General features: G+C 48.4%; 1 protein-coding gene across 35 annotated transcripts in view; it reads right to left on the reverse strand.

The window, feature by feature from the left end:
* EPS15L1 (epidermal growth factor receptor pathway substrate 15 like 1) overlaps positions 1–24703 on the reverse strand; it is a 101193-nt gene that overhangs the window by 24841 nt on the left and 51649 nt on the right. For 27 of the 35 annotated variants that reach the window (XR_003428317.1, XM_027084552.1, XM_027084527.1 and 24 more), the window contains 9 exons: positions 24512–24584; positions 18415–18576; positions 17675–17872; positions 15982–16146; positions 11100–11223; positions 10151–10201; positions 8912–9048; positions 4327–4387; positions 3234–3316 (listed from right to left, as the gene is read on the reverse strand). Coding sequence is in view for 31 of the 35 variants with exons in the window: in XM_027084552.1 (XP_026940353.1) it covers positions 3234–3316; positions 4327–4387; positions 8912–9048; positions 10151–10201; positions 11100–11223; positions 15982–16146; positions 17675–17872; positions 18415–18576; positions 24512–24584 (1054 nt within the window). In the remaining 4 variants the exon portion in view is untranslated. The remainder of the gene's footprint in view (positions 1–3233; positions 3317–4326; positions 4388–8911; positions 9049–10150; positions 10202–11099; positions 11224–15981; positions 16147–17674; positions 17873–18414; positions 18577–24511; positions 24585–24703) is intronic. The other 8 variants (XR_003428318.1, XR_003428319.1, XR_003428320.1 and 5 more) reach the window with 3 other exon arrangements.

Below are 24703 nucleotides of genomic sequence, written 5' to 3' on the forward strand. Positions count from 1 at the left end.
TTCGGCCACAGCAGGGAATTATATCACTTCTGACACCAAAAAGCCTGCGTCATTTCCGAATCCTAATTTTCATGACTTGAAGTTTCCCAAGAAGCTTCCTTTGGGACCTGACTGGTTCCTACTCAGGCTGTGGCTTCAGGGAAAGTTGCTATTTTTAGAAGGGTTTCAGTAAAGCCGGTAGGGGCTCTCTGGCTGGGCTAGAGTGAAGTGTGCTCCAAAAAAAAAAGAAAGAAAAAGAAAAAAGGACAGACAGAAAAGCTACTATATGAGAAGCAGCTCTAAGAGATTCACAGTTTAAAGAATTGATTTAAAGCAAACGACTCTAAACTTAAAAAAAAAAAAAAAAAAGCCCTAAATAGGAACGCACGCTTGAAAAACAACTGAAAATGGGCTGACAATGGGCAGTCAAGTATTTCATAGGTGGTTTTTTTTTAGGGCGGGAGTAAGATAATTAAGTTAGAGTCTTGTTTTTATTCTCAGATGCTCTCTGAAATCTATTTTGGGGAATGTGTTTTTAAAGTAAGGTAATACTGTCTAGAAAAATCTTCTCGGGTGTTGAGGGACCTCAATGAAGGGTGCAAGCCCAGAGAACCTCCCAAAGGAATCTACTGGAGTCAGACTGCTGGCTGGCACTCTCCTCTAGCACTGCCAGGCAGAGGGAGGACACTCTAATTTAGGGTGAAGTTAAGAAAAGGAAAAAAAAAAAAAAAAGAAAGAAAAGGAGCCAGCACGCATCGCCAGCGTGCATTGCCTCCCCACCCCACTCAGGTGGAGAAAAGATAGCGATGTTAACACACACACACACACACACACACACACACACACACACACACACACAAACCAAGAAGTCAAAAAAAAAAAAACACCTTCTTGCCACTTACTTTCATTTCCTTCAGCATTTTATTTATATACACAATGTTGTTCTTGAAAAACAGAAAGGGAACCAAAAGGGAAAAACAGAGACCTATGAGGTCAGGGCCCTGTATTCAATTGGGCAAGTGGCATGAGATCAGGAGCTGATGGAATCGTGGAAACAAAACAATGGAGTACTGGAGACAAACTTTCCACGGCCCCATCCAGCTCCATCCCGCCCAGCGCCACGAACAGGAAGGGACACTGGCCCTGAAGTCGCAAGTGCACGTGTGCGCAGCCTGATCTGGGACACGCGAACAAGGAGAGGGAAAGCGGAATTAGAAAAGGGAAAATGCAACCTTAGGTTAGAACGGGCAGAAGGAGGGAAGGGCCAGGTTCTGAACTGCCCGGCTCTGGGGTGTCTCTGCAGCTACGGGAAACACAGGCACTGCCTGGAGGAGGGAGACGCGGCCGTTTCTGCCATCCGGGGCCCCGCCAGGCTGGCCACCCCACACACAGCCTCAACTCAGGTGCTTCTTGAAACAGAGGACCCCGTTCATGCCCTCGTCCTTGTCCCAGCTCGGGGGCACTGCTAGCTCTCACTCCCTCCTCGGCCTTGCGCAGGGAGAGGTCCCACTTGTGCCAGCTTGAGAATACAGTGCGAAGCCCTTCCCTGGAGACTGCCGCCCCCGTGTGGCAGAAGTTTTCTCATTTCAGGCGATGGTTTCCCACCCACTAAGCACGGACAGAAGACAAGGACACATAGCTCCACTCAAGGAGTGTGTGTAACAGCCACGCAGTGACGGGCAAACATGAGGGCAAATCTCAGGCCCTGGTCCCTTCTGGCTGATCCCAGATGGCACCCCGACCGTCAGCCTCACAGTTCCCATACGAGTGATGGAGGCTCATTCCCTCCAGGCACTGGAAGGAGAGAGGCCGAAACCCCAGCACTTCTGGGCTCCCTTCTGCGGCGGCCAATGGGCAAACAGATGCTCTGCCTCTGGCCAGAAGCTACATTTGCTACCTCAACAGTTTATACTCACGCATTTCTTTGAAAACATAAACAAAATCCCAAATGCTTCTTGGAAGCCACGCACCACATCACACATTGCTAACCACGAGTGCTCAGCGCCCAGACAGTCGTGCGCCCCTCGGGCTGAGTGAACGTGGAGGAAACACGCAGGATGCTCTGAGGAGCTGGCACGCGGGGCAAGCGGTGCCGGGGGCCCGGGACTCCCCACCGTGGGTACCCATCCCACACACTCCGGGGGGGCTCCCTCCCCACCCCACCCCCACCAGCGAGGAGACAGGAACCGTATCTGCATGTGGCCGCCCCCCAGTGCTCACGGCACCTGGGCTGGAGCAGGCGGCTGGGACAGACCGGTGGACTCAACAAAGAATGCAGGGCTTTATGGCTCCGCGGCCACAGGCCGTGCCACACGCAGCGCTTTATCTGTGACGGATCCCACCCTCACCCACCGAGGCCAAGACGCGCACACCTAATGCTGCTTCCCTTAATTCTTGGCAAAGAAACACGGGTCACGGTCAAAACCAAGGGACGCTAAAGGTTAGAACAAAGAACAGCAGACCTACTCGCCTAGGCCAACATTTTCGACTTCTTAGCAGTTTCTTCTGGAATCTACTTCTCAGTCGTGGGCCTCTACCCTTATTTCCTGATCTGTCCATTTTGGACATATCTCCTGACCGACTTCCTGCTACGTTAAGCACCATCCTCCAAGCCCCTCTCGAAAGAGCTCTAACACTATCTGTGGGACTATATCCACAGTCAGTTTACATAACTATGGCCGTGTAGGCACCATCCAGTCCAACCAGGAGTGCCTATCGTCCTTCCTGAAAGGCTCACTTTTCACCTGCATATTTATTCACCGAGCCTAGCCCTCGGTTTCCACATCCTTCTCGGGTTCTGTCCATGGGCAGCTCCAGACACACCTCCTGCCTTCTGGCCCAAGGCCCACGGTTCCAGCCTCAGCGGGCTGCACGCCCGGCCTGGCCCTCAGGGCCCAAGACCTTCGCAACTTTGTTCAGTCACAGAGACGACTTTATCACCTGAGGTCTGACTGCCATCTGACACCAGTGGCAGTAGCGGGGAGCCCTCGGCGCTTACGCCTCAGGGAGGGACTCAGGGCTCTGGCAGTTTCGCTTGGAGGAAGGGAAGTGGGTCCAGCCACAGCCATGGGCACTTTCTAGACCCCGTCTGCTGACTCACGACCTCACATGAGAATACATTTCAGAGTTTGACAGGTGCCAAAGAAATACATACGTGGCATTAAACAGTTACACCTGGCAGCCCACGACAAGACCACGACAAGAGGCACAAGGACACTGGCAGAGGCACAGGGGCTCCGTGGGAAGGGCTTTACCTTGGACATCTGGCTGAAGTCGGCAAAGCCCTCAGCACTATTGAAGGACCCACTTCCGAAGGGGTCTAAGGTTCCAAAGGGACCTGCAAGCAGCACCAGCAGAGGAAGAGTTACAGGGCATTCACAGAACACGCCTCCTGGGAGCAGGGGGAAGTGTCACCTCTTGGTTCTCAATGGCCCCCAAAGCAGGAGATCCATGGAGGTCACGTTTGTTTGATGGGGTGGTGAATCGGGTGCAAGTCCTCAACAAGGCCCCCTGCCCCTGCCCACTCTGGCTCATGGTTGGTGCAGCTCAGCCAGACGGTTGGCGGCCATGAGAGCCGGCGCAGGGAGAGCCAGAGGGACTCTGCCCTGCGGCTGTGCTGCAAGCCAGCATTGTTCACCGTCACCAAAGGAGTGACAAGCACCCTGTGGAAGGAGAGCCTGCTGCCTGTCCTGCTGGATCAGGAGGGGAGAGGGAGAGGGAGGCGACCAGCCCCCCACATGATTTATGTGGGGAGGTCATCTGCAGGTAGAGATTTTTGCTGAGCTTTCTCCTTTGGTGGGTGGTGCGATTTGTCCAGAATAACCCACGAGTTCACCTACGAAATCAAACTCTGCAACTAACAAGCACAAGATGTTAGGCAAGGCGGCTGTACCAAGTGGAACCTGTTTCCAAAAGCAAGGGGGAGTCCGCAAACGCGCCCCTCCCTTAAAGGCACACCTAAGAGCTTTATGCTGTGAGGGGAGGTTCCCTCAAATCCAGTGCCCACAGCACAAGCCTCAGTAGAACTTTGGATTCCTTTAGGAAAAAAAATCCAGAGGTTAGAACCAAAGATTCATAAGGAGGATTGAGCAAAGAGTAACTAGTACATTGGTGTTATTACTAAATTAATCCCTACCGCCAAGCTTCCTTTCCATCCAGTAAGATGCCAGCTATTGCTCAGAAAGATGAGCAGCCAGAGGGGAATGGCTTTGGCTGCACTGCCTCAGGCGAGGATCTGGGTGCCACTTACTAATGACATAAACACTGAGGACACACCAGATTTGGAAATGGGTGGGCCGTTCCACTGCCCGAGGAAGAGTGAGAAGGAAAATAAGCCATCAGTCTCACCTGATCCTTTTGAGGAGACACTGGAGGATGAAAAAGGATCACTGGATTCAAAGGGGTCGAGCTGAGTGAAAGGAGAGAGGAGAGAGTGAAAAGCAGTTCCTTTGTTCATCATCCATTCATTCAACCACAAACTTTCTTGACATCTATATGTACCATATCTGCTGCCCAGCCTTGGGGAGGATAAAAATGACTTAAACTAAATCCCGGCAGAGTTAAATCCCAACAGACCAACCCCTCCCGCAGATAACACCTATAAACACTCTGAACTGGAAAAAAAAAAAAAAAAAAAAGCCATCACCTGAAGACCCAGGAAGTGAACCAAAGCAGGAAGACTTTGGAAAAGAACTGAAACTTGGCAGAAAAAGCAGTACAATTTTGAGTTTTCCGTTTTTTTGTTTTTTTTTGTTTTTTCCTGTGGTTCTTTTTATCTTGGCCGCGCTGCTTGGCTTGAGGGATCTCAGTTCTCCGACTGGGGATTGAACCCGGGCCACGGCAGTGAAAGCACCAAGTCCTAACCACTAGACCACTAGACCAGGAAACTTCCAAGCTTTTCCCTTTTGACAGCTACAGTCTGAGAGTACTGGGGGGCTATGACTCCAATAGAAAACTCACTGTCTTTCTGGACTGAAGCTCAGAGAAGGGAGCCCCAGGACAACCACAGCCATGAGAAAGGGATGCGGGATCTAGAAAGGAGAGGCAGAGAATGGGAGCCCCAAATGCCATGACAAGTTCTGTCCACGTCTCAGGCTCACCCCTACACTGTGTGTGGGTTGGCAGACTCAGAGCAGCCTACAGCTAAGGCCACAGGAATGAAACCACAGGTGAGAGAGGGAGAGTTTGCAATATGAGTCTCACCAAGTTAGTTGCCTGCTGAAATAAAACCATCCACACTCTTTGGAGGAATGCAACAGAATCCAGTCTCCACAACAGAGCACTCACAATGCATAGAATATATTTTTAAGATATTCAACATACAGAGAGAACCTGAAAAATGCGGTTCTCAAGGGAAAAGACAATCAAATGGAGTCAATCTCAAGATGACCCAGATTTTGGAATTCTCAGATGAGGATGACTTTAAAGCAGCAATAATTGTGCTTAATGAGATAAAGGAAAAAACACTTAAGATGAATAAAAAGACAGGATATCTTAGTAGAGAAATGGAAACTATACAGAAGAAACATGGACATTCTCAAACAATGTAAAGTACAATATCTAGAATAAAAACTTCACTAGGTTAGCTAACCAGCAAATGACAGAAAAATGTAAGTGAAGTTGAAGATAAATCAGTAGAAATTACCCAATCTGAAGAAAAAAAGAATGAAAAGAAACAGAGTCTCAGGGACCTGTAAAGACAATAGCAAAAGGTCTAACATCTATGTAACTCGAATCCCACAAAGAGAAGAGAGAAAATAGAATAGAAAAAAAATTTTTTTCAAAGAAATAATGGCAGAAAACTTACCAAATTTGGTGAAGACATAATTTATAGATGTAAGAACTTCAGCAAACGCCCAGCAGCATAAATACAAAGAAAAACATATCCAGAGCCTACACAAACTACTGAAAAGCAAACGTAAAGAGAGGCTCTTTAAGGCAGCCAGAAAAAAGAACATAACTATTTTTTCCTCTTTAGAATTCATACAGTGGATTAAAGCAAAAATTAAAACACTGTCTTATGGAGTTTAACATATTTAGATGTATTACATTCATAGGACAACTATAACAGAGACGCTGCTGTTTGGGGGAGGGTGGATAAATGGACCTATATGATTACAAGTTTTCTACATTTTACATTAAGTGACATAATATTAATTCCGAGTAGCCCATGATAAGTTAAGAGTGTATATAGTAATCCTTAAAGCAACCTCTAAGAAATAATGAAAAAAGGTATGGTTAAAAAAGGCCAACAGATACCAGAAAATGGAATTCTAGAAAACATTCAAATAATCCAAAAGAAGACAGAAGAAGGGGAACAGAGGAATAAAATACAGAGGATAAAAGAAAGTAAATAATAAAATAGTAGACGTAAATCCAACCATATCAATAATTGCATTAAATGTTAACAGACTAGACACTCCATTTAGAAGGCAGAGATTTCCAGACTGGATAGAAAAGCAAGGCCCAACTACATGCTCGACACAAAAGACATCCTTCGACTCCCAGACAGGTTGAAAGTCAATGGATGAAAAAAGATACATCATGCAAAGACTACGCATAAGGAGAATGAGGTGGCTATTTTAATATGTGATAAAAATAGATTAAGACAAAGCACCAGAGGAAAAAAGGAACCCTTTACAAAGAAAAAAAGGTCACTGCATCAGGATGACACAACAATCATGAATGTGTAGGCACCTGACAGAGCTTCAAAACACATGAAGTTAAACTTGACAGAATTAAGAAGGATATGGACAATTCTGCAATCATAGGAGATTTTAACACTCCTCTCTCAGCAACTGGTAGAGCTTACAAACAAACAAAAACCATAAAAATAGATGACCAGGGCTTCCCTGGTGGCACAGTGGTTGAGAATCTGCCTGCCAACATAGGGGACACGGGTTCGAGCCCTGGTCTGGGAAGATCCCACATGCCACGGAGCGACTGGGCCCGTGAGCCACAACTACTGAGCCTGTGTGTCTGGAGCCTGTGCTCCACAACAAGAGAGGCCACGACAGTGAGAGGCCCGTGCACGGCGATGAAGAGTGGCCCCTGCTCGCCGCAACTAGAGAAAGCCCTCGCACAGAAACGAAGACCCAACACAGCCAAAAATATAAATAAATAAATGAGTTAATTAAAAAAAAAAAAATAGACAACCAGTCCTCTAACAAACCATAATGAAAAAGTATATATATATGTATATAGGTATACTGAATCACTCTGCTGTACATTAGAAACTAACACAATATTGTAAGTCAACTATACCTTACATTTTAAAAAAAGGAAAAAAGGGGAACTCCCTGGCAGTCTAGTGGTTAGGATTGGGCACTTTCACTGCTGCAGCCTGGGTTCAATCCCTGATCGGGGCACTAAGATCCCGCAAGCCGCATGGTGTGGCGAAAGGGAAGAAAATATAGACAATCAGAACAACCACCTTGACCTAACTGGCCTTTACAGAACGTTACACCCAACAACGGCAAATAGACATTCTTCTCAAGTGTACAAAGTATGTTCACCAACACAGACCATAAAACGAGTCTCAATAAATCTAAAAGGACTGAAAACATACAAAATATGTCCTCTAATAACAGTAGATTTAATTAGAAATCAGTATTATAAAATACCTAGGGGGAAAATAAAGTATCTTGAAATGAAACAACATACTTTAAATAATCCAGGTTCAACAGAGCATTCACAAGGAAAACTGGAAAATATCTCAAAATGAATGACAATGAAGATACAACATACCAAAATGGATGGAATGCAGCTAAAGCAGCACCTCAGAAGAAATGCATAGCTTTAAACACTCATATTAGAAAAGAAGATCCAAGACCAATGACCTAAGGTTGTATCTTAAGAAGTTAGAAACAAAAGAGCAAAGTGGGAGGAAGGAAATAATGAAGAGCAGAAATCAGTGAAACAGGAAACAAACAGGAGAGAAAATTAACACAGCCAAAAGTTGGCTCGTGGAAAAGATCAACAAAATTGATAAACGTAGATAACACAGACCACCAACACCAGCGATGAAAGGGGGGGATCCCATGACAGGTCTCGCAGATAGAAACGTTACAGGTTAATCCCTGCCTTCAAGGAGCTCTGGGGCCAGTGATACATACCAGTAGGTCCATGGAGAAGTGAAAAACTAGGGAATGGGTAAGGTGGGGACAGAGATGCAGCCTAGAACGTGAAGGAAGGCTATACATTGCCCTCACTTAGACACAAAAATTCTCTATTCAATCACAAAGTTACTGTTTGCTTTTTAAATCCTCATTTACACCAATTTAAACCAGTCTGTTGAGTCTAACGTGCAAAACGTATGGTTTACTACTTGCTGGGGGGCGGGGGAGCACACTAAGTGCATCCAGGCTGTGGGTCTGGACTTCCTCCTGCCATGGCGGGGACCCACTGAGGCTGGCTGATGCCAATGTCACCATTAGTGCTTTGCACTAGGAAGATGGCAGGAGCAGTCACATGGAAACCTGTGGGAGTGTGTGGTGCTCTATTTTGTCTTTGTTGGGAGGTGGAGTGGCACTGGGGGCAGACGACAGAGCAGAGAACCCAGCAGGTGGGCCTGAGCTGAAGTAAAGGGGCACAGAAAGGGACAGAGGAATGACAGCTGTTCAGGACACAGCCCGCCCTGACTTGGGCTCACTGGACTGCTGGATGTGACACCTTGCTTCGTGGGACAAGCCTCTGTAGGGATCGGCAGAAACGGTCACCTTGCTATGCAGTAACGAGGCTTGGCCTTCGAGCCAGCCCCCGGGGAATCCCCTGGCCTTGCACAGCCCTCATTCGTCAGGCTTAGCACTCACAGTCTGAGTGATGGAGGCCCTGACTCGGTCCACGGAGGGTGGGGAATGGAAAGGGCTGCCTTCACACACGCAGAGTATGCAGACGGGCAGCACCAGAAGGCAGCCTCTCCGGGGTCACTCACCTTTGAAGGTAAGGAAGGGTTTTTCGTGAATGGGTCTGAGGTAAATGGGTCGTTCTTTGTCTGTTTCTTAAAGAAGTCGTCGGGGGCAGAGCCATGGAATGGGTCATTTTCTTTGAAAGGATCCCCTCCGAATGGATCTAGGTGTTTTGGAAAGAAGAAAAAAATGCCCCATGAATAAACATTATGCCTAGTGAAAGAACCCAAATATAAAAGAACACACAACTGACTGGCACTATTTACATGAGAGTCTAGAAGAGGTAAAAACCGTAGTGGCAGAAAGCAGGTCAGTGGTTGCCAGAGACCTGGGGGGGAAGGGGGTGGGGGAGACCAGGGAACCTTCTGGGATAATGGAAATGTTCTCTTTCTCACACAACTATACACATTTGTCAAAACGTATCCAGTTTTGCACTTAAAATGGGTGAGTTCTGTTGTGTGTTAATTATACCTCTCAATAACACTTGATTTCAAAATAAAATGAGTAAATCCATAAGGACAGAAAGCAGGGGCTGGAGAGTGGGACTAGGGAGACTGCTCACGGGGACAGGGTCTCCTTTTGGGGAGATGGAAATGTTCTGGAGCTACACAGAGGTGGTGGCTGCGTAACACAGTGAATGAACTAAACGTCACTGAAATGTGGTTAATCTGTGTTATGTGAATTTGTTAGTTTTGTGTTATGTGAATTTCACCTCAATAGAAAAAGCGAATACAAGGGGAAAAATTAGATAAATGGGCAGCATGATCCCAACACCACGCCCAGGGTGCGTTCATTCTCCTCGAACGTGAGGTGTGGGCCTGGTGACTATAGGAGCGGCAAGCCACCATCACCAGCAGGGAACAAGATGCTAGGCTTTTATGCAGTGCGATGCTGTCCTTCCCAGTCCACTCCCTGGTATGTGTGGGCAGAAGTGCCACCGCATGTGGGTACCAATGGGACACCCTGATGCCACCACAGGTGACACAAGTGGGCACAAGTGTCCAAACAGTGGCCTAGCTATCAGGGGCTTCTTTCCTAGTTCTAATTCTCATCATGCTGTGCGACTGGCAAGAAGGGGCACCAGACTGTGAAAGGGAGGGACAATGGAGGTTCCTTCAGAAACTGACCTGGCAAAGGAGGCTGCAAGGTGTTTCCCCATTTCCCTCAACCTGAACTAGGAATGGGAATATTCTGAGAGCCAGTCCACAAAATGTTTCTTTTAACAAAGGCTTAGGCTTTTTTTTTTTTTTTTTTTTTTTTTTTACCTGTTGAAGCCGTCTGTTGTTCGGCAAAGGGGTCGCTCTGGAACGGGTCACCTGGATTTAGAGGAGAGAGGACCGTTCAGGTCTATGGTAGACATGACCTTGGCAGAGCAAAGTGGGGAAGCAGGGGCAGCCACTGACTAAGGCAGTTTGTCATGGCGAGGACAGCTAAGATAAAATGACAAGTATTGTTGGCTGCTCAACACGGGCCTAAATCAAGGACAGTGTAGGGCAAGGCTGAATTCACTCTCTCCTTCTACACAGTGCTTTACTCTCCTGTCTCACCCCCGTCCCTCCCCGTCACTTCCCAGGGCTCCAAGAACCTGGGACCCCGGAGCTGCCCCATCCTCAGCCGCATGGTACATCTGAGTTTCGGGACTGCCTGACTCATCTCTCAGAACTAAGGTGCTTCCACTCCAAATCTGAAACTGGAAAGGCACTCCCTCTGCCCTCTCCCTGCCCTGGCATTTTTCTCAGAAAAGTACAGATAGCCTTCTTGGAAATACTGTTTTGCTCTGCAAAAACTGAAGAAACTTAGGAAATCTTGTTTCTAGAATTCTTCTTATTCTTGACTCGTGTGTGGATCTGGATGAACTCACCACGTTAAGACCTTAGATGTTTACGTGGGGATCTGCTGTTTACTAGGTGGTTCCATAATCACCACTACGTCTGATTATCTTATCAATCCCGAGAGGTGGATGGGAACTGAAGCATGCAGAGTCTCAGGGCCAAGCAGGCCACCCTTGAACGTGGATGTCTCTTGGTGAGCCTGGAGCTCTTCCCACCCCCTCCCCTCAACACCACAGCTCTTTAGATAACCAGGTGGGGTGAAAAACTCAAGAGGCCCATTAGGCTCAAAGAATTTCTTTCCTCCTAACTGTTCTAGTCACTGGACAACCCTAGGGGGCACAAAACAGCCTTTCAATGATAAAGTGGGTGCCAAATGAGATACCTTTGAAGGGATCGGCTCCTTTAAATGGGTCAGATTTGAAGGGGTCTTCTGCCTGGAAAGGATCCGGATGCAATTCTTGGGTGTTGTTGCTAAATAACAAGGCTTTATTTTTGAAAGGATCGTCCTATAATTTTGTGAAGAGACAGGACAGGAATTTAATTATTTCAGATTTAAAGCAAAGTACAGAATTCTATACCTAACTGGTATATTTTCCCTGTAAATGATGTGATCCTAAAGAGAGTAATTTTTTTAAAAAACCATAGAAGATGGACTTTAGTTAATGATAACATGTCGACAATGGCTCATTAGTTATGATAAATGTACCATACAAGATGTTAATAATAGGAGAAGCTGGGTGTGGGGTACATGGGAACTCTCTGTACCATCTCTGCAACTTTTCTATAAGTCTTCTAAAATTAAAAAGTTTATTTAAAAATCATTGAGTGGAAGCAACCCAAGCGTCTACTGATGGATGAATGAATAAGCAAAATGTGGTATGTACATACAATGGAATACTATTCAGCCTTAAAAAGGAAATTCTGACACATGCAACACAGATGAACCCTGAACACATTATGCTAAGTGAAAGAAGCCAGTCACAAGAAGACAAATATTGTGTAATTCTACTTACATGAAGTCCCTAGAGACATCAAATTCATAGAGACAGAAAGCAGAATAGTGGGTGCCAGGGACTGGGGGAGGGGGGAGGGGGAGTTACTGTTTAATGGGTATGAAAAAGTTCTGGCGCTTAGTGGTACAATGTGAATAAACTTAACACTACTGAACTGTACAATGAAAAATGGTTAAGATGGTAAATTCTACGTTACGTGCCTTTTGCCACAATTAAAACAAAAAAATCGAGTCAGAAAAAAAGTCATGTTTTTGGAAATGTCAGAAAGAAAATGTAACGAGCCACCGACGACTGCAGCCGGAGGCCTTGTCCAAAGGTGTGCCTCCCTCAAACACCTCCTCAGAGTGTGTTACCTACGTGGGCATTTTCAAAAATGCCGTTTCCACACCAAGAAACATGCTGGCTATTTACATCCTGAGAGGAAATGAGTGCTTACGCAGTTAGAACTACTAGAGCACATGCAACACTTTGCATTTTTTTTTAAAGTGCTTATTTCTAGAAACAAACAAGAATATTTAAATCAGAAGGGAAAAAAACCGGCTTTTGAAGAGCACGTCTTTATAGCGGAAAATGACCTGAAAGGGCTGGGGAGAGGCTTCACAGTACACATAGGGCCGGTGTACTTGGTTCAGAAATACTGAGATATTTTGGTTAATGAAGACACACCCTCAGTGAAAACATGAAGGTTTCACTATGATGTTAAAAAGCACAACATCCTCACTAAATCTGGCAAATGTGTCAGCATCCTCGGGGCTGGCAAACTCAGCCATTATTCCAACTGACCAAAACCAAATGATTAAAGAGCTGGGCTTCCGTGAAAATACAGGGCAATGACGTCAAAGGGGCCAAAGGAAGATTCCTGACGAGGCTCCTACCACCCTGGGCCAGTTGACTTCAGGGAGCAGGACGGATCTCAGAGGCACCAGGCTAACAGGAAGCCCAAGGCTTCAGAAGGACTGACCAACATCCCTGCCCTCTGATGAATACGGAACGATTTTCCTTACCTGAGAAAGATTATCTGGAGCCTCCAACCACAGGGTTTCCCAAGGTGGGGAAAATAAGCCAGTTCTTAGGCAAGTAAGTACCGATGTCTGCAAGAACTGTGTCTGATAGCAGGGCAAGGACTCAGTAAGGACGTCGTACTGCTAACTACTGTGACATGCCCGCGCCAGCAAGCACCCAATGGGGTTCTGAGACACAGATCAACGTGATGGAGAAGTCATAATCTAAGGAAGCCAGGAGGCCGGTGTGGAAAATAAACCTCTTGCACTGCAGCCCGGGGGAAGGAACGTATCTGTTCCAGAAGAACAGAGAGAGATGATGTATGAGGTGGATAAAATAGTGAGTTAAGAATGACAACTTGGCCTCGGTGTGGAAGCTTCTGTTTAGTTTTTAATTAGCACTGATGTACAAATTGGTTGTGTTGTTTTGTTTTTGTTTTTATAATGTTTTCAATTGCCACTTGGAAGACTGACAAATAACAGTGGACAATGGCAGAGAAGAGACTGATCCTGGGGGGTCTGGCCCGAAATCCCCTGAGCGGAAAGTCAAGTCTGCAATCTCTCTCTCAGGAGCAACTGTTTGCCTAAGGCAGCAACCGCTCCCTCCCCTTCAAAGGAGAAGCCTAAGAAGACCCCGGCAGGATTCATGTGGTTAGGGTAACCACAGGTGGTTTGGATTCCATTTCACAGATCCAGAGCAGAAAACTAGATTTCCCCTGGTGCAGAGAGGCCGTAAACTCCACCATCCACTGACCTCCTGCCAACGAGCACGGAGCCGTCTGCCCGCTTGGGAGACGCAAGTGCAGCTGCCAAGCACGGGGTGAACGATCCCACCCGTGGCAGAGGGAGAACACCTCGAACAATGAGTTCTGGTCTTAATTACTGCACTTCTTGGGAAACAGACATGACAACTCTGAAAGGGCATCTAGGTGACATTCTGTGACGTTCCTTCCCTTTAGATGGGGGCTAGGCAGTGGTGTGCTGGTGAACCAGCGCTCTGGGGGAAAAAAAAAAAAAAGCCCTGATTGTTAGCCTCTGCCAATTCCCATGGTGTAGCTACTCCCACCATGGTTGACGTCCAGTTACCAAAGGTTGAATAACAGCTTACAAAATTCCTATTTAATAATCGGCTCTGGAGAGTCAATAAAACTGGCTCCAGCACTCCAGGGGCTGGATGTGACAGACAAGCCCTTCTTTCATGATGAGTTCTCGGCGAGACTGAAGGCTGGGATGATTTATTACCTTCTCTCTAGTAGACCGGTTGGCCGAGTGCTGACTCCAAGGACAAGAGGCCAGTATTCTCATCAGTGGATGACAGATAAGAAATAAATATGGCTTTAAGAATCCTGCTGTCTTGGACAAAGTAAAATCATGTGAGCCTAACACTAAACTTAGTAACTTTAGAAAAACCGTCCAGACTTAGAAAGTTCTAGACGCAACTCTTTGGTTACACTTGTTCTCAAGAAACTAAACTCCTCACTTTCATCCCCTCAAAGAGAACTAAGAGAGGTCCCTCTCCTCCGGAGCAGTCCTGAAATGTCCAGGAGTAAACAAAAAGCCCTCTTCAAAGTATTTATTAAGAAATGGAAACAAACCAAAAAGTGCTTTAAAAACTGTATTTGTACAACAAGATAAAAATAGTTTTTCTCTCAAACACTGGTTTTGAGTTTCTACGTAACATATGCGACGTCGACGTTTCAAGATGAACTGACTATCGTGTAAACTGTGCCCGCTAATGAGATGAATAAAAATAAAGGTAAAAAAATCTGTGGGGGGCAGGAGAGGGAAGGGAAGTCCCATGCTGCTTTCAAACTGCCACTTCACTGTCAACTTTTTATCCAAGGAAACCAATCTTATCAAAGCCTGCGAGAGGGTTTAAAAGTGAGCTGTTCCATGAACTAAGACGGAACAGGGCAAGCCAAGAGCCGTGTGAGGGTACCAGTGACAGAGGGAAGAATCAGAGCAGGGCTAAGAAGCTGAAACGCACACTCTGAGACAGACAGCCAAGCAGGAAATTCTGCCTCACTCGGTTCGGGAAGAAGGAACGTTCACAGTCTCTATGTAGACGGTAAAGCTGACGAAGCTGACAACGGGCCCAGGAGCAGATATGGAATTCACTCGTTTACAATTCCCTGAGGAAAGGAATGTGTGAATGGCGGAGGGAGGCAGTGACAGCCAGAGACAGGAGACAGATGAGAACACCAACAGGTCTTCTGCAATCCGGGGGGAGGAGGCGTAAGCTTCCCCATAAATCCTTGGGACTGAGCACTTGGCTACTGAGAAAAGAAACATGTCAAGAAATGCACAGAAAGAGCCGAGTCTCACATGAAGAGAGACAGAGAGGCTGAATTATTACAAGGAGGGGAAGGAATCCATGAGGCAAACAGGGCCAGGAGCAAGAGCCTGGGAGAGAGAGATGGCAGTGCGGGGTGTGCGGTGAAAGGCTTTGGGAGCAGAGCACGACGAAACCACGGAGACCAACAGCATCCCACTGGCTCCCGCAACAGCACAGAGACGCACAAAGACACTCTCGTCAGCCAGAGTAAACTGCAAAACGGCACACGCCAGGGCTCAGGGCTGCTACAGCCAACTCTGGCAGGAACAAAGGACAAAGTAACACTGCTGGATGTCAGCAGCCTGAAGGCCTGCAGAAACCTAAGAGGCCAATGGCCTCTCTCGGGCCTTCACCAGCACCCCCAGGGTCATGAGGTTTGAACCCAAGTGCCAAAGTCTCAAACGTAACCAAGATTTCACGAGAGAGGCCAATTCATAGGTGATACAGCAACACCCCAGGAGGGCTGTCATTGTTCTTGATCTTTACCTATACGTGTGATTTTCAAGGTGCTCCTTGTAGAAACACAGAAACACACACACACACACACACACTCCTCCAAACTCTCAATTAGTAGGATGCGGGGTTTCACAATGTATGAGAGTTGATCCAATTTTGGTTAAGTTTGGGAATCCCTCCAAATTTGGGTGATCAGCTCACGGAGATGGAGGTCTTTACAAACTGGTCTTAGAAAGGATTCAGGCCTATCCTTGGCTTTGTCCCAGACACCAGGATGGAGTGTGGCCCCGGACGCCAGGCTGCAGGGCTGGTGGGGACACGCAAAGCAGCAGCGAAAACAAGAAACACCCTGCACTTGAACAGAATCGAGGCTGGCAAGTGCTGGATCAAGCGGGCAGGGCCTTCTCTGATCCCAGTGTGGGGCCGGGACCTTTACATTTACATTTATTCAACCTTTACCATGGCTCCAAAACCGCCCCTCTCTGTCAGGGAGACGCCCTCGCTCAGCTCTGCTAAGTTGGTCAAACTGGCGCCGTGGGCCCCGTCGAGCACCTCGTCATACTGCTCCAGACTCCTCTGGGCTTCCTGGTGGCTTTCGTGCAGCTGGGAAAGCTTGCTTCTTGCCTGTACAATAAAGACATCGTCGGCATCAAGTAGGGTTTAGGAAAAGAGTATTAGGCAACACATTTTTTTCTCCTAACATCCAACCCCAGACGATTCACAATGGTAACTGAATTACCCATCTACGGAGTAGACAATCCCTGTTGCCATGTTTATGAGACGCGAGACCACTTGTAAACCAAGACGAGACCCTTCTGCTGCCCCAGGCAGTCCCTGAGAAAGGCAAGTGTTCAGACATTCGGTGACTCAGAAGGAAGTGGAATGGGACAAAATCCAGATGCACAATCTATTCAAAGTGATATTCAGCGGTCACTTTCCTTCGTGGGATTTTATTACCCCATTTGCTCCTCCTTGTTCCTGGAGGAGGCACGTGAGGCCAGGGGAAGGAAGGCAATCTGTGACGTCAGACAGACCCCAGCTTTATCTTAACTGTCTCATATGCACTGGTGATCTAACCTCTCTGTTTCCTCTTCTCCAAGATGGAGCCCTGGAAATGACGGGTAAAACCCCTCTTGCGGTGTCCGGCAGGGTGGGCCTTAATAAGCAGCAGCTATCATTTTTAATATCGTTATCATTATCACTAACATACATTTATGTCTTGGCTCCTACCTATGTTTTATAAACTCCAAAGGCTGGGAGGGAAAAGACCTAAGATAACCCTACAGGTATTAATTAACAAAAAAGCACAATATATGGCATTAAATCCCTGAGATTTGAGTTTGTGATCAACTTTTGCCAGTAAACTGGCAAAAAGAGCAAAGAGATCAAGTCAGTCAAAAGAAAGGAAGCACGAACACGCATTTAGATACTGCCAAGGTCTAACAAACATCACCCTCACTCTGTAGGTGGGACACTCGAGGGCGAGCAAGGAGGCCTTTAGCCGTTACATACAGGGGAGCAGGAAAAGAGCTCTCCCTCTGCTGGTGGGCAGCGGCCACAGGCCTCAAGGCCTTCACCCCAGAGCGGGACAGGGAGGGGTACTTGGACAGGGGCCCATGTGGGGCGATGCTCCTGAGAGGATGGGGCCTCCTCGGTGTGCTGGTCTTCGAACTGTCAATACATGGGGACAGACGGGTGCTGGAAGGTGTCTTGGACTCTGTCCCTCTTGCTTGTACAAGGACCAAGGTTGGGGAGAGCATGTCCTGAACCCAAGGCTCTCTCCAAATGAGTTAACTTAATGTCCTCACCCAGACCCCACCCGCTCCACAAAAATGATGTGCACTCAGGCGGGGAAGTGGAAGGCCAGTGAGGCAAAGCAGACACCACCAGGCCAAAGTCAACACGATGGTGGAACGCACGCTGGGGGGGTTCTCAGCACTTCACCTTCAGGCTGAATGAAGGCTTCCAAGAAGAAAGGGAGGTGGGTGAGAGCAAAGAAAACAACTACTGCGGCACAGACACCTGGGACCGCTGGTCGCACACCCCTCTGTGACTGCTTTGCTCGTGGCAGCCACCCTGCTTGGCAGGAGACCCCAGAAGCCCCCGGCCACAGCCAGTGGTGGCAGGCCTCGCCCCACCCCCTCGGAGATACCTGGTTGATTTCGTCTTGCGTGGATTTCAGGGACTTGATGATGGTTTCCAGTTGAACTTTCCCAGCCTGAATGCTCTGCTCCAGCTGCGTCTCCTCCTGCTGCAGTCGGTTCAGCTCAGATTTGGCCCGGTTCAGGTCGTCTTCCTGGGACTTGAGGTCGGATTCCTGGGACTGGATCTGAGTCTTCAGTGAGGAAATCTGACAAGAGATGAAACACGACTTCGAGGAAGAATTCTGGCTCATGTTCTTGAAACAAGCTGACCCAGGGAAGAGGACACCAGCCTGAAAGCCCGACGCCTGGCTTCCTTTACATGGACCCCTCTCCACACCCGGGACAAGTATAGGCAATCTGTCTGTCCCCTGGGGCTGAATGTCCCCACAAGAGGCCTCAGACCAGGATGTAAGGGTTTTACAGTCTGCTGAAGCTGCAGCCTCCCTGGTTTGTAACAAGCAGCTAAGACACCAGGGGAGGGGAGACACGTGCCCACACCGTGCTGTGGGGCATGGGTCAGGGTGGTGTGCACACACGGGTTCATGCTTATACATGTAACATGGTGGATGAGACTGAGGTCAGGCCACAAATGCTTGGACACTTTTCCACATGATATGTTCAACTACTCTATTAAACCAGTAGACATCTCAACCTTGAGCTGAGACGGTCATGGTGAGCTCAGGGAAGTCTGTAAGAAGCCTCCTTCCCCTGCTGGGCTCAGCGGGGAGAGGGGGGGATGATGACTTACCATCTGGGTCTCATCCTGGCACTTCTGCCTGACGTCACTCAGCATGTCTCGGAGCTTGGCCTTTTGCTGATCCATTTCGTCCAGGCGGTCTTGGGCGTCCTGTTTCTGAGCTTCCAGCTCTTGCAAACTGCTTGTTTCCCGGTCTAAATCATTTTGCAATTCCTAGGGGAGGGTGGCATGAATTTACTCGAGACTTGTTCACATGGGGCATGTCCAAGCTAACACTGTCTCAGCCTGGGCTGGAGCCCCCAAGATGTCCTACAAAACCGCACACTCCACAGGGAATACCACACACATCTCAGTGTGGTGGCCCCAGCTGAATCTCGCACTAAGTCCCTCAGCAAATACTTACTGATGGCCTAAGAGAGGCCAGGCACCAGGAGTGGGGCTGGGCTCCTGGCAAGAAGAGCTCTCCAGTGACATGTGGTCATCATTGGGGCGGGAAGGGCATCACCCAGACACGAACTGAGACGAACATGGGATAGCATGGGTCAGACTGTCAGTCAGAGTCACGGGGGCATGGGGAGACCATACTGATGCTGCACAGGTGGACAAGAGCTCAAGGAAGCACCACTTCGACGAACCCAAAGGACGAGCAGGTGGTAGCCAGGAAAAGAGCCAGGAATGTGAAGAGTGGACGGGGCCGCAGAGGACCCCAAAGAGAAAGGGGTGCCGTGCTCCAGCTGGATCAAAGGAAAGCGGGCCGAGGGCACCAGAGTCCGTGCCCCAAAGGCCATGCCAAAGACGGCACTGGCTTCTGCAGCAGGAAGCCCCTGCAGACATCTAAAATGGGAGCAGGACATGATGATTCTCAGCTGCTAAAGCTCCTCCACGTGGGCCGTATCTAACGAGACGACCAGTGCGGGTGTCTTCAGACTCGACTGTTAGACCTCTAGGGAAAGGATCCTAGAGGGGGATGGCGCAAGTGAAAACGTGCAATGTTTGTGATGGCAAGATCTGTCAACAATGCAAACTTCCACAGGCGGAGTTGGCTGGACTTGTAGCACAGCCCACCCTGAGGGACACTCCACCTTGTAACAGAGTTATAATGTGAAATGAACGAGGCATGCAGCAGAGCACACACGTGAGGCACTGTGGCATTTGTGCAATCAGGAAGGGGGGAATACGCACAGACGTCTCTCCTGACACACACACACATGACCTTCCTGGAAGGCCTCATGGAAGCTGATGGACTACACCTCTGCGGGTACAGGGGAGGGCAGGAGGCGTCCATTTTCAACCAGGCGAATGTCTTATGGGATGTCTTACCTACCTGTAAGACAGATAACTAAAGCAGGGATGGGATGGGAGGGGAGAGCATGGCCTGTGGGGCTGACAGTGGGGAGGGGACTCAAGCTGGGGCCGAGGGAGAGGTGATGGCAGCCTGGGTGAGGTTGTGGCCATGCATATCAAAGGAAGGGGCGGACTTGAGGGGACTGTTGGGCTGTCAGGGAGGACAGGAGTGGTGAGGCCAATCCCCAGGGCTGGCCGGGGCTGCTGGTGGCTGACGTCATTTCAGAAGAAAACTCGAAGGAGGTGCAGGGTCTCCCTCTCCCTGCTTTGAGGACAAAAAAATCACGGCTCTCTCTCTCCTCTCTCAACAGCCAAAACACACCTCTGAGCTATTTTGGGGGGCTAGGTTCTCTGCTCCCCAGTCTCCTTGTCCCCGACCTTTAAGAACAGACCTCAAGTCCAACAAGTTTGGGAGAGCTAACAATGAATGTCTGATAGGAAGCTAATGGCAGAGTAGGGAATGTGGGTTTGCCACATCTGAGGGAAGGACAAGTGATGGGGAAGGGGGAGACGAAGGAGGAAGGAGGGTCAGGCCTACCGTAGCCATGGAAAAGCCCACGGGAAGATGACCTGCCAGCTTCTGGTTAGGAAGAGCGCTGGGGTCAAAGTGGGGGAGGTGTCTGAGCAAAGAGAAGACAGAAAAAACCCAGACAACCTACAGACTCAGAGCAATCCCCACTGGAACGCAAGCCAGCTTCTGACAAGCAGATTCCAAAATTTATAAGGAAACGAAAGGGACCCAGAATAGCCAAAACAGTCTACGGCCACACCACGCGGAATGGGCCCGATCTCATCAGGAGAGCCAAAACAAGCTTGAAAAATACAAGGCTGGAGGACTCACACTTGCCGATTTCAAAACTTACTGCAAAGCAACAGTAATCAAGACAGTGTGATACTGGCATAAGGAAAGGCAGAAATCAATGGGATAGAACTGAGAGTTCAGAAATAAATCCACATGTCTACGACCAATGGATTTTTGAAAACGGTGCCAAGACCATTCAGTGGGGGCAAGATTAGTCTCTTCAAGAAATGGTTCTGGGACAACGGGCCCTCCACATGCAAAACAATGAAGTTGGACCCCTACTTCACACATTACGTAAAAATTCACTCAAAATGGATCAAAGACCTAAATGTAACAGCTAAAGCTATAAAACTCTTAGAAGAAAATGTGTGGTAAATCTTTGTGAGCTTGGATTTGGCAATGGGTTCTTGGATATGATACCAAAAGCAAAAGCAAAAAAACGGAATAAATAACTGGAAAATTTTAAACCTTTGTGCTTCAGGGAATTCCCTGGTAGTTCAGTGGTTAGGACTCCTCAATTTCATTGCCGAGGGCCCGGGTACAACCATCAAGAAAGTGAAAAGACAACCCAAAGATGGGGACATAATATTTGCAAATCATTTATCTGATAAGGGAATTTATCTAGAAAATATAAAGAACTCTTACAACTCAACTATAAAAAGACAAATAACCCAATTTAAAAATGGGCAAAGGGTCTGAATTAGCTTTCCTCCAGAGAAAATACACAAATGGCCAATAAGTACGTGAAAAGATGCTCATCAACATTAGGGACAGCATCAATGAGATACCCCTCCACACCCACTAGGAAGGCTATAATAAAAAATGGAAAATATCAAGTGTTGGTGAGGATGTGGAGAAAGTGAGAATGAAAAATGGTACAGCCACTTTGGAAAACAGTCTGGCAATTCCTCAAAGGGTTAAACATACAGTTACCATGTGACCCACAACTTCACTCTTAAATGTATATATATACACACACACCTAAGAGAAGTGAAATCATATATCCACACAAAAACTTGCACATTAATATTCACAGTGGCATTACTTGCTATAGCTAAAAAGTAGAAAAACACAAACAACCATCAACTAACGAAGCAATGAATAAAACAGCCATACACTGAAGCGTTATTCAGTCATAAAAAGGAATGAAGCACTGACACATGCAACAACATGAATGAACCTTGAAAACTACACTGAGTGAAAAGAGGCCAGACTCAAAAGGCCACATAGTATGTGATCCCATTGATATGAAATGTCCCAAACAGAAAAATCCAGAGAAAAGAATGTAGATTAGTGGTTGCCAAGGGCTGGGGAAGGACTGGGGATCGCTAATGGGTAGGGGGTTTCGTTTTGGAGTGATGAAAATGTTCTGCAATTGACTGTGGCGATGGCTGTACAACTCTGTGCATATGCTAAAAACGACTGAATTATACGCTTTAAATGGATGAATTGTATAGTATGTGAATTACATCTCAGTGAAGCTGTTGTTACAAAAACAAAATGCAACAGTAAACCAGGCAAAGATGCTGCAGGTTCTCACTAAGACAGTAGCCATGGAAATGGAGAGATCCCCAGGGCAGGAGGGGGAAGGGGAGGCCTGAGGGGGCTGAAGCTGAAGCTCCACTGCTTAAAACCAAACATAAACTAACCTGAGGACCAAGGCCTGCTACTCGACGCTGGGCCCTGACCTGCAGCCTGTGCTGGCAGGCATGGCACATGATGTCCTGGCCAAACCCATCTGGGAAAAGGCAGCAGGAACCAAAATCAAACCTGGTTTTCACAGAGGAGCTTTAAAATATATATAGTGTTCTGTCCCTGACCAAGGAGCTGCCATCACACGACAGCAGGGGCCTGTCCTCGTTGGAGTACACGTGATACTCCCGTGGGACAGGGGCTGGCCTGGCTGGAGCTGGGCCCCCTCCAGCTCTGAGGGGCCATCGGGGCCCACACGGACCCCAGCATCTCAAAGGCTGCAGGAGTGCACTGTCAGAGCCCAGTAGCGAGGGTTTCGGGTGGCCTTGCTGAGCCTGCCACAGATAAGAGGAGAAAGCACCTCCAGGCATCACAGCGACCCAACGGCTTTCTTAGAATTGCCCAGGAGCAGGTGCCAGAGACCCGGTGACTGGTTTCCCTGGAGCCAAAGGCCATCACAGCACCCAGATCCCCAGCTTTGGGAATGCAAACCAGAGCTCGTGCAGAGCGACCCAGACACAATGGGAGGGAGAACTGCCCAGGGACCCACGTGGCCAGCCGGGCCAGGGCCAAGGTGAAAGGGAAGATGAGGCCAGCACCACCACACCAAACAGCTGAAAGGATGGGGGTGAGGTGATACGGGTGACAGGGAACTGTGTCTGAGGGATCAGTTCTAGGACATGGGTGGAAATCAGAGGGCTGAGGTGAGAGTAAAATGATAGGATGAACATACAAACACCCAGAAAAATAGAGTCACTTCACCTGTGGTCATATAAATGATGCAACTCATTTGAGAAAAAAAAAACAAACAAAACCAAAACACGATGATAGAGGCAGGCTGTTCCCTGCCTTCTAATCCAAAACATTCCAGGGGACCATGTAAGGCCCAACCCCTGATGCCAACGTGTACAGAGTGAGAAGCCAGGAAAGAAGAGCCTGGACACTGCACAGCGTGAACCAATGAGAGTCCCAAAGCATCCACCCTACCCCACCTGCAGAAGGCAGCTACGACAGAGGACATTTCCCGCAGCCGGCGGGCAGGCACTGCATGCCATCTGTCCACTGGGTATCTCATGGAATCCTAGAGCCCCTTTGAGGACAGGCTCAGGGGAGGGGGAAAGAGGGCCGCCCAGCACCCCATGAGCCTGACTGAGTCAGGTGCTGCTTCCCCTGGCCTGGCTCAGGTCGCTGCCCTAGGAGGTGGCCCAGAAAGAACCAGCCACTCAGGCGGTGCACACGGCGGTCAGATGCTGCTCTTGGCGCTGATCCTCACTGCCAGGTGGGAAGACGGAGGCCGGGAGGCTGAGCCACCCACCCACAGTCCCCTGGCCGAGCCGTGGGGGCTGCAGCGCTGACTGCTCAGCCTCGCTCCTCCTTCCCTGGCTCTGAGCTCAGAGCACTCGAAGCCCCACGCAGAGACTGTCAGGCCCAGCGGCACAGCTCAGCCACGCTCTCAGAGCCCCACAGACAACTCGAGTCTCCTCACGACGGCAGAGCCGTCTCTATTCATTCAGACCTGAGACATCTCGGAACTGATGTCTCTTCAAGGGTGCAGCTCCCACGCACTGACCATTTCGCTTCTGGCACAGCCTCCCTCTGCCCAGACGACGAGTGAGTGCTGAGCACATGCCAGACCCCATGCTCCAGCCCACCGCCCAGGAGAGCAGACCACTCACTACCAACGTCACACGAGGCCTAGAGATGTTAAGTAACTTGCCCAAGGTCACACAGCTGCTAAGGAGAGCCAGGTTTGAGCCCCAGCAGTCAGACCCCCAGTGTCACTGTCACCACCACCCACAAGGAGACTCTCCAAGCAGGACTGTCCTTCAGGCTGAGTGAAAGAAACCAGACACAAAAAGCCGAATGTTGTATGATTCCCTTTATATGAAATGTCCGGAACGGACAAACCCATAGAGACAGAAAGTGGATTCGTGGCTGTCAGGGGCTGGGAGCGGGAATGGGGAGAGACGGCTAATGAGGATGGGGTCCCCTTTTGGGGTGATGGAGATGTTCTGGAACTAGACAGAGGTGGTCGTTAAGCAACACACTGAACATGCTAAACACCACTGAACTGTATACTTTAGAACAGTAGATTTTACATTATATGAATTGTACATCTCAATTTTTAAAAAATCCACTACTTATGGTATAAGAAACTAAAAAAAAAATCACTTGGAAGCCCCCAAAAGCTCAAGTTTCCAATGAGTGCATCGGTGCCCCCCCTTTGCCCTGCTCCACCATCACTGCTGGGAACTCCCTGCACTGCGTGTGACACAAGGTTGATTCCTCGAAAACCAGCCAAGTGCTTACCTGTACTTCATTGGTTTTCTGTCTGATTGCCTCTTCCTTTTCTCTAATGTCTTGTTCCAGTGAGTATTTCTCTCTGTGTGTTTAAAAATAGTTCAGGAAAGCACAGATAGAGTGAATGAGTTGACCGTTCCCCCAGTATCCCAACTTCTCAAGACCCAATCCCATCCATCCCACAGAAACCCACCCGGGCTG

The sequence above is a fragment of the Aethalodelphis obliquidens genome, unplaced genomic scaffold (assembly GCF_003676395.1).
Source record: "Aethalodelphis obliquidens isolate GAN/ISIS:26980383/991018 unplaced genomic scaffold, ASM367639v1 scaffold53, whole genome shotgun sequence".
In the NCBI taxonomy this organism is placed as follows: Eukaryota; Metazoa; Chordata; class Mammalia; order Artiodactyla; family Delphinidae; genus Aethalodelphis; species Aethalodelphis obliquidens.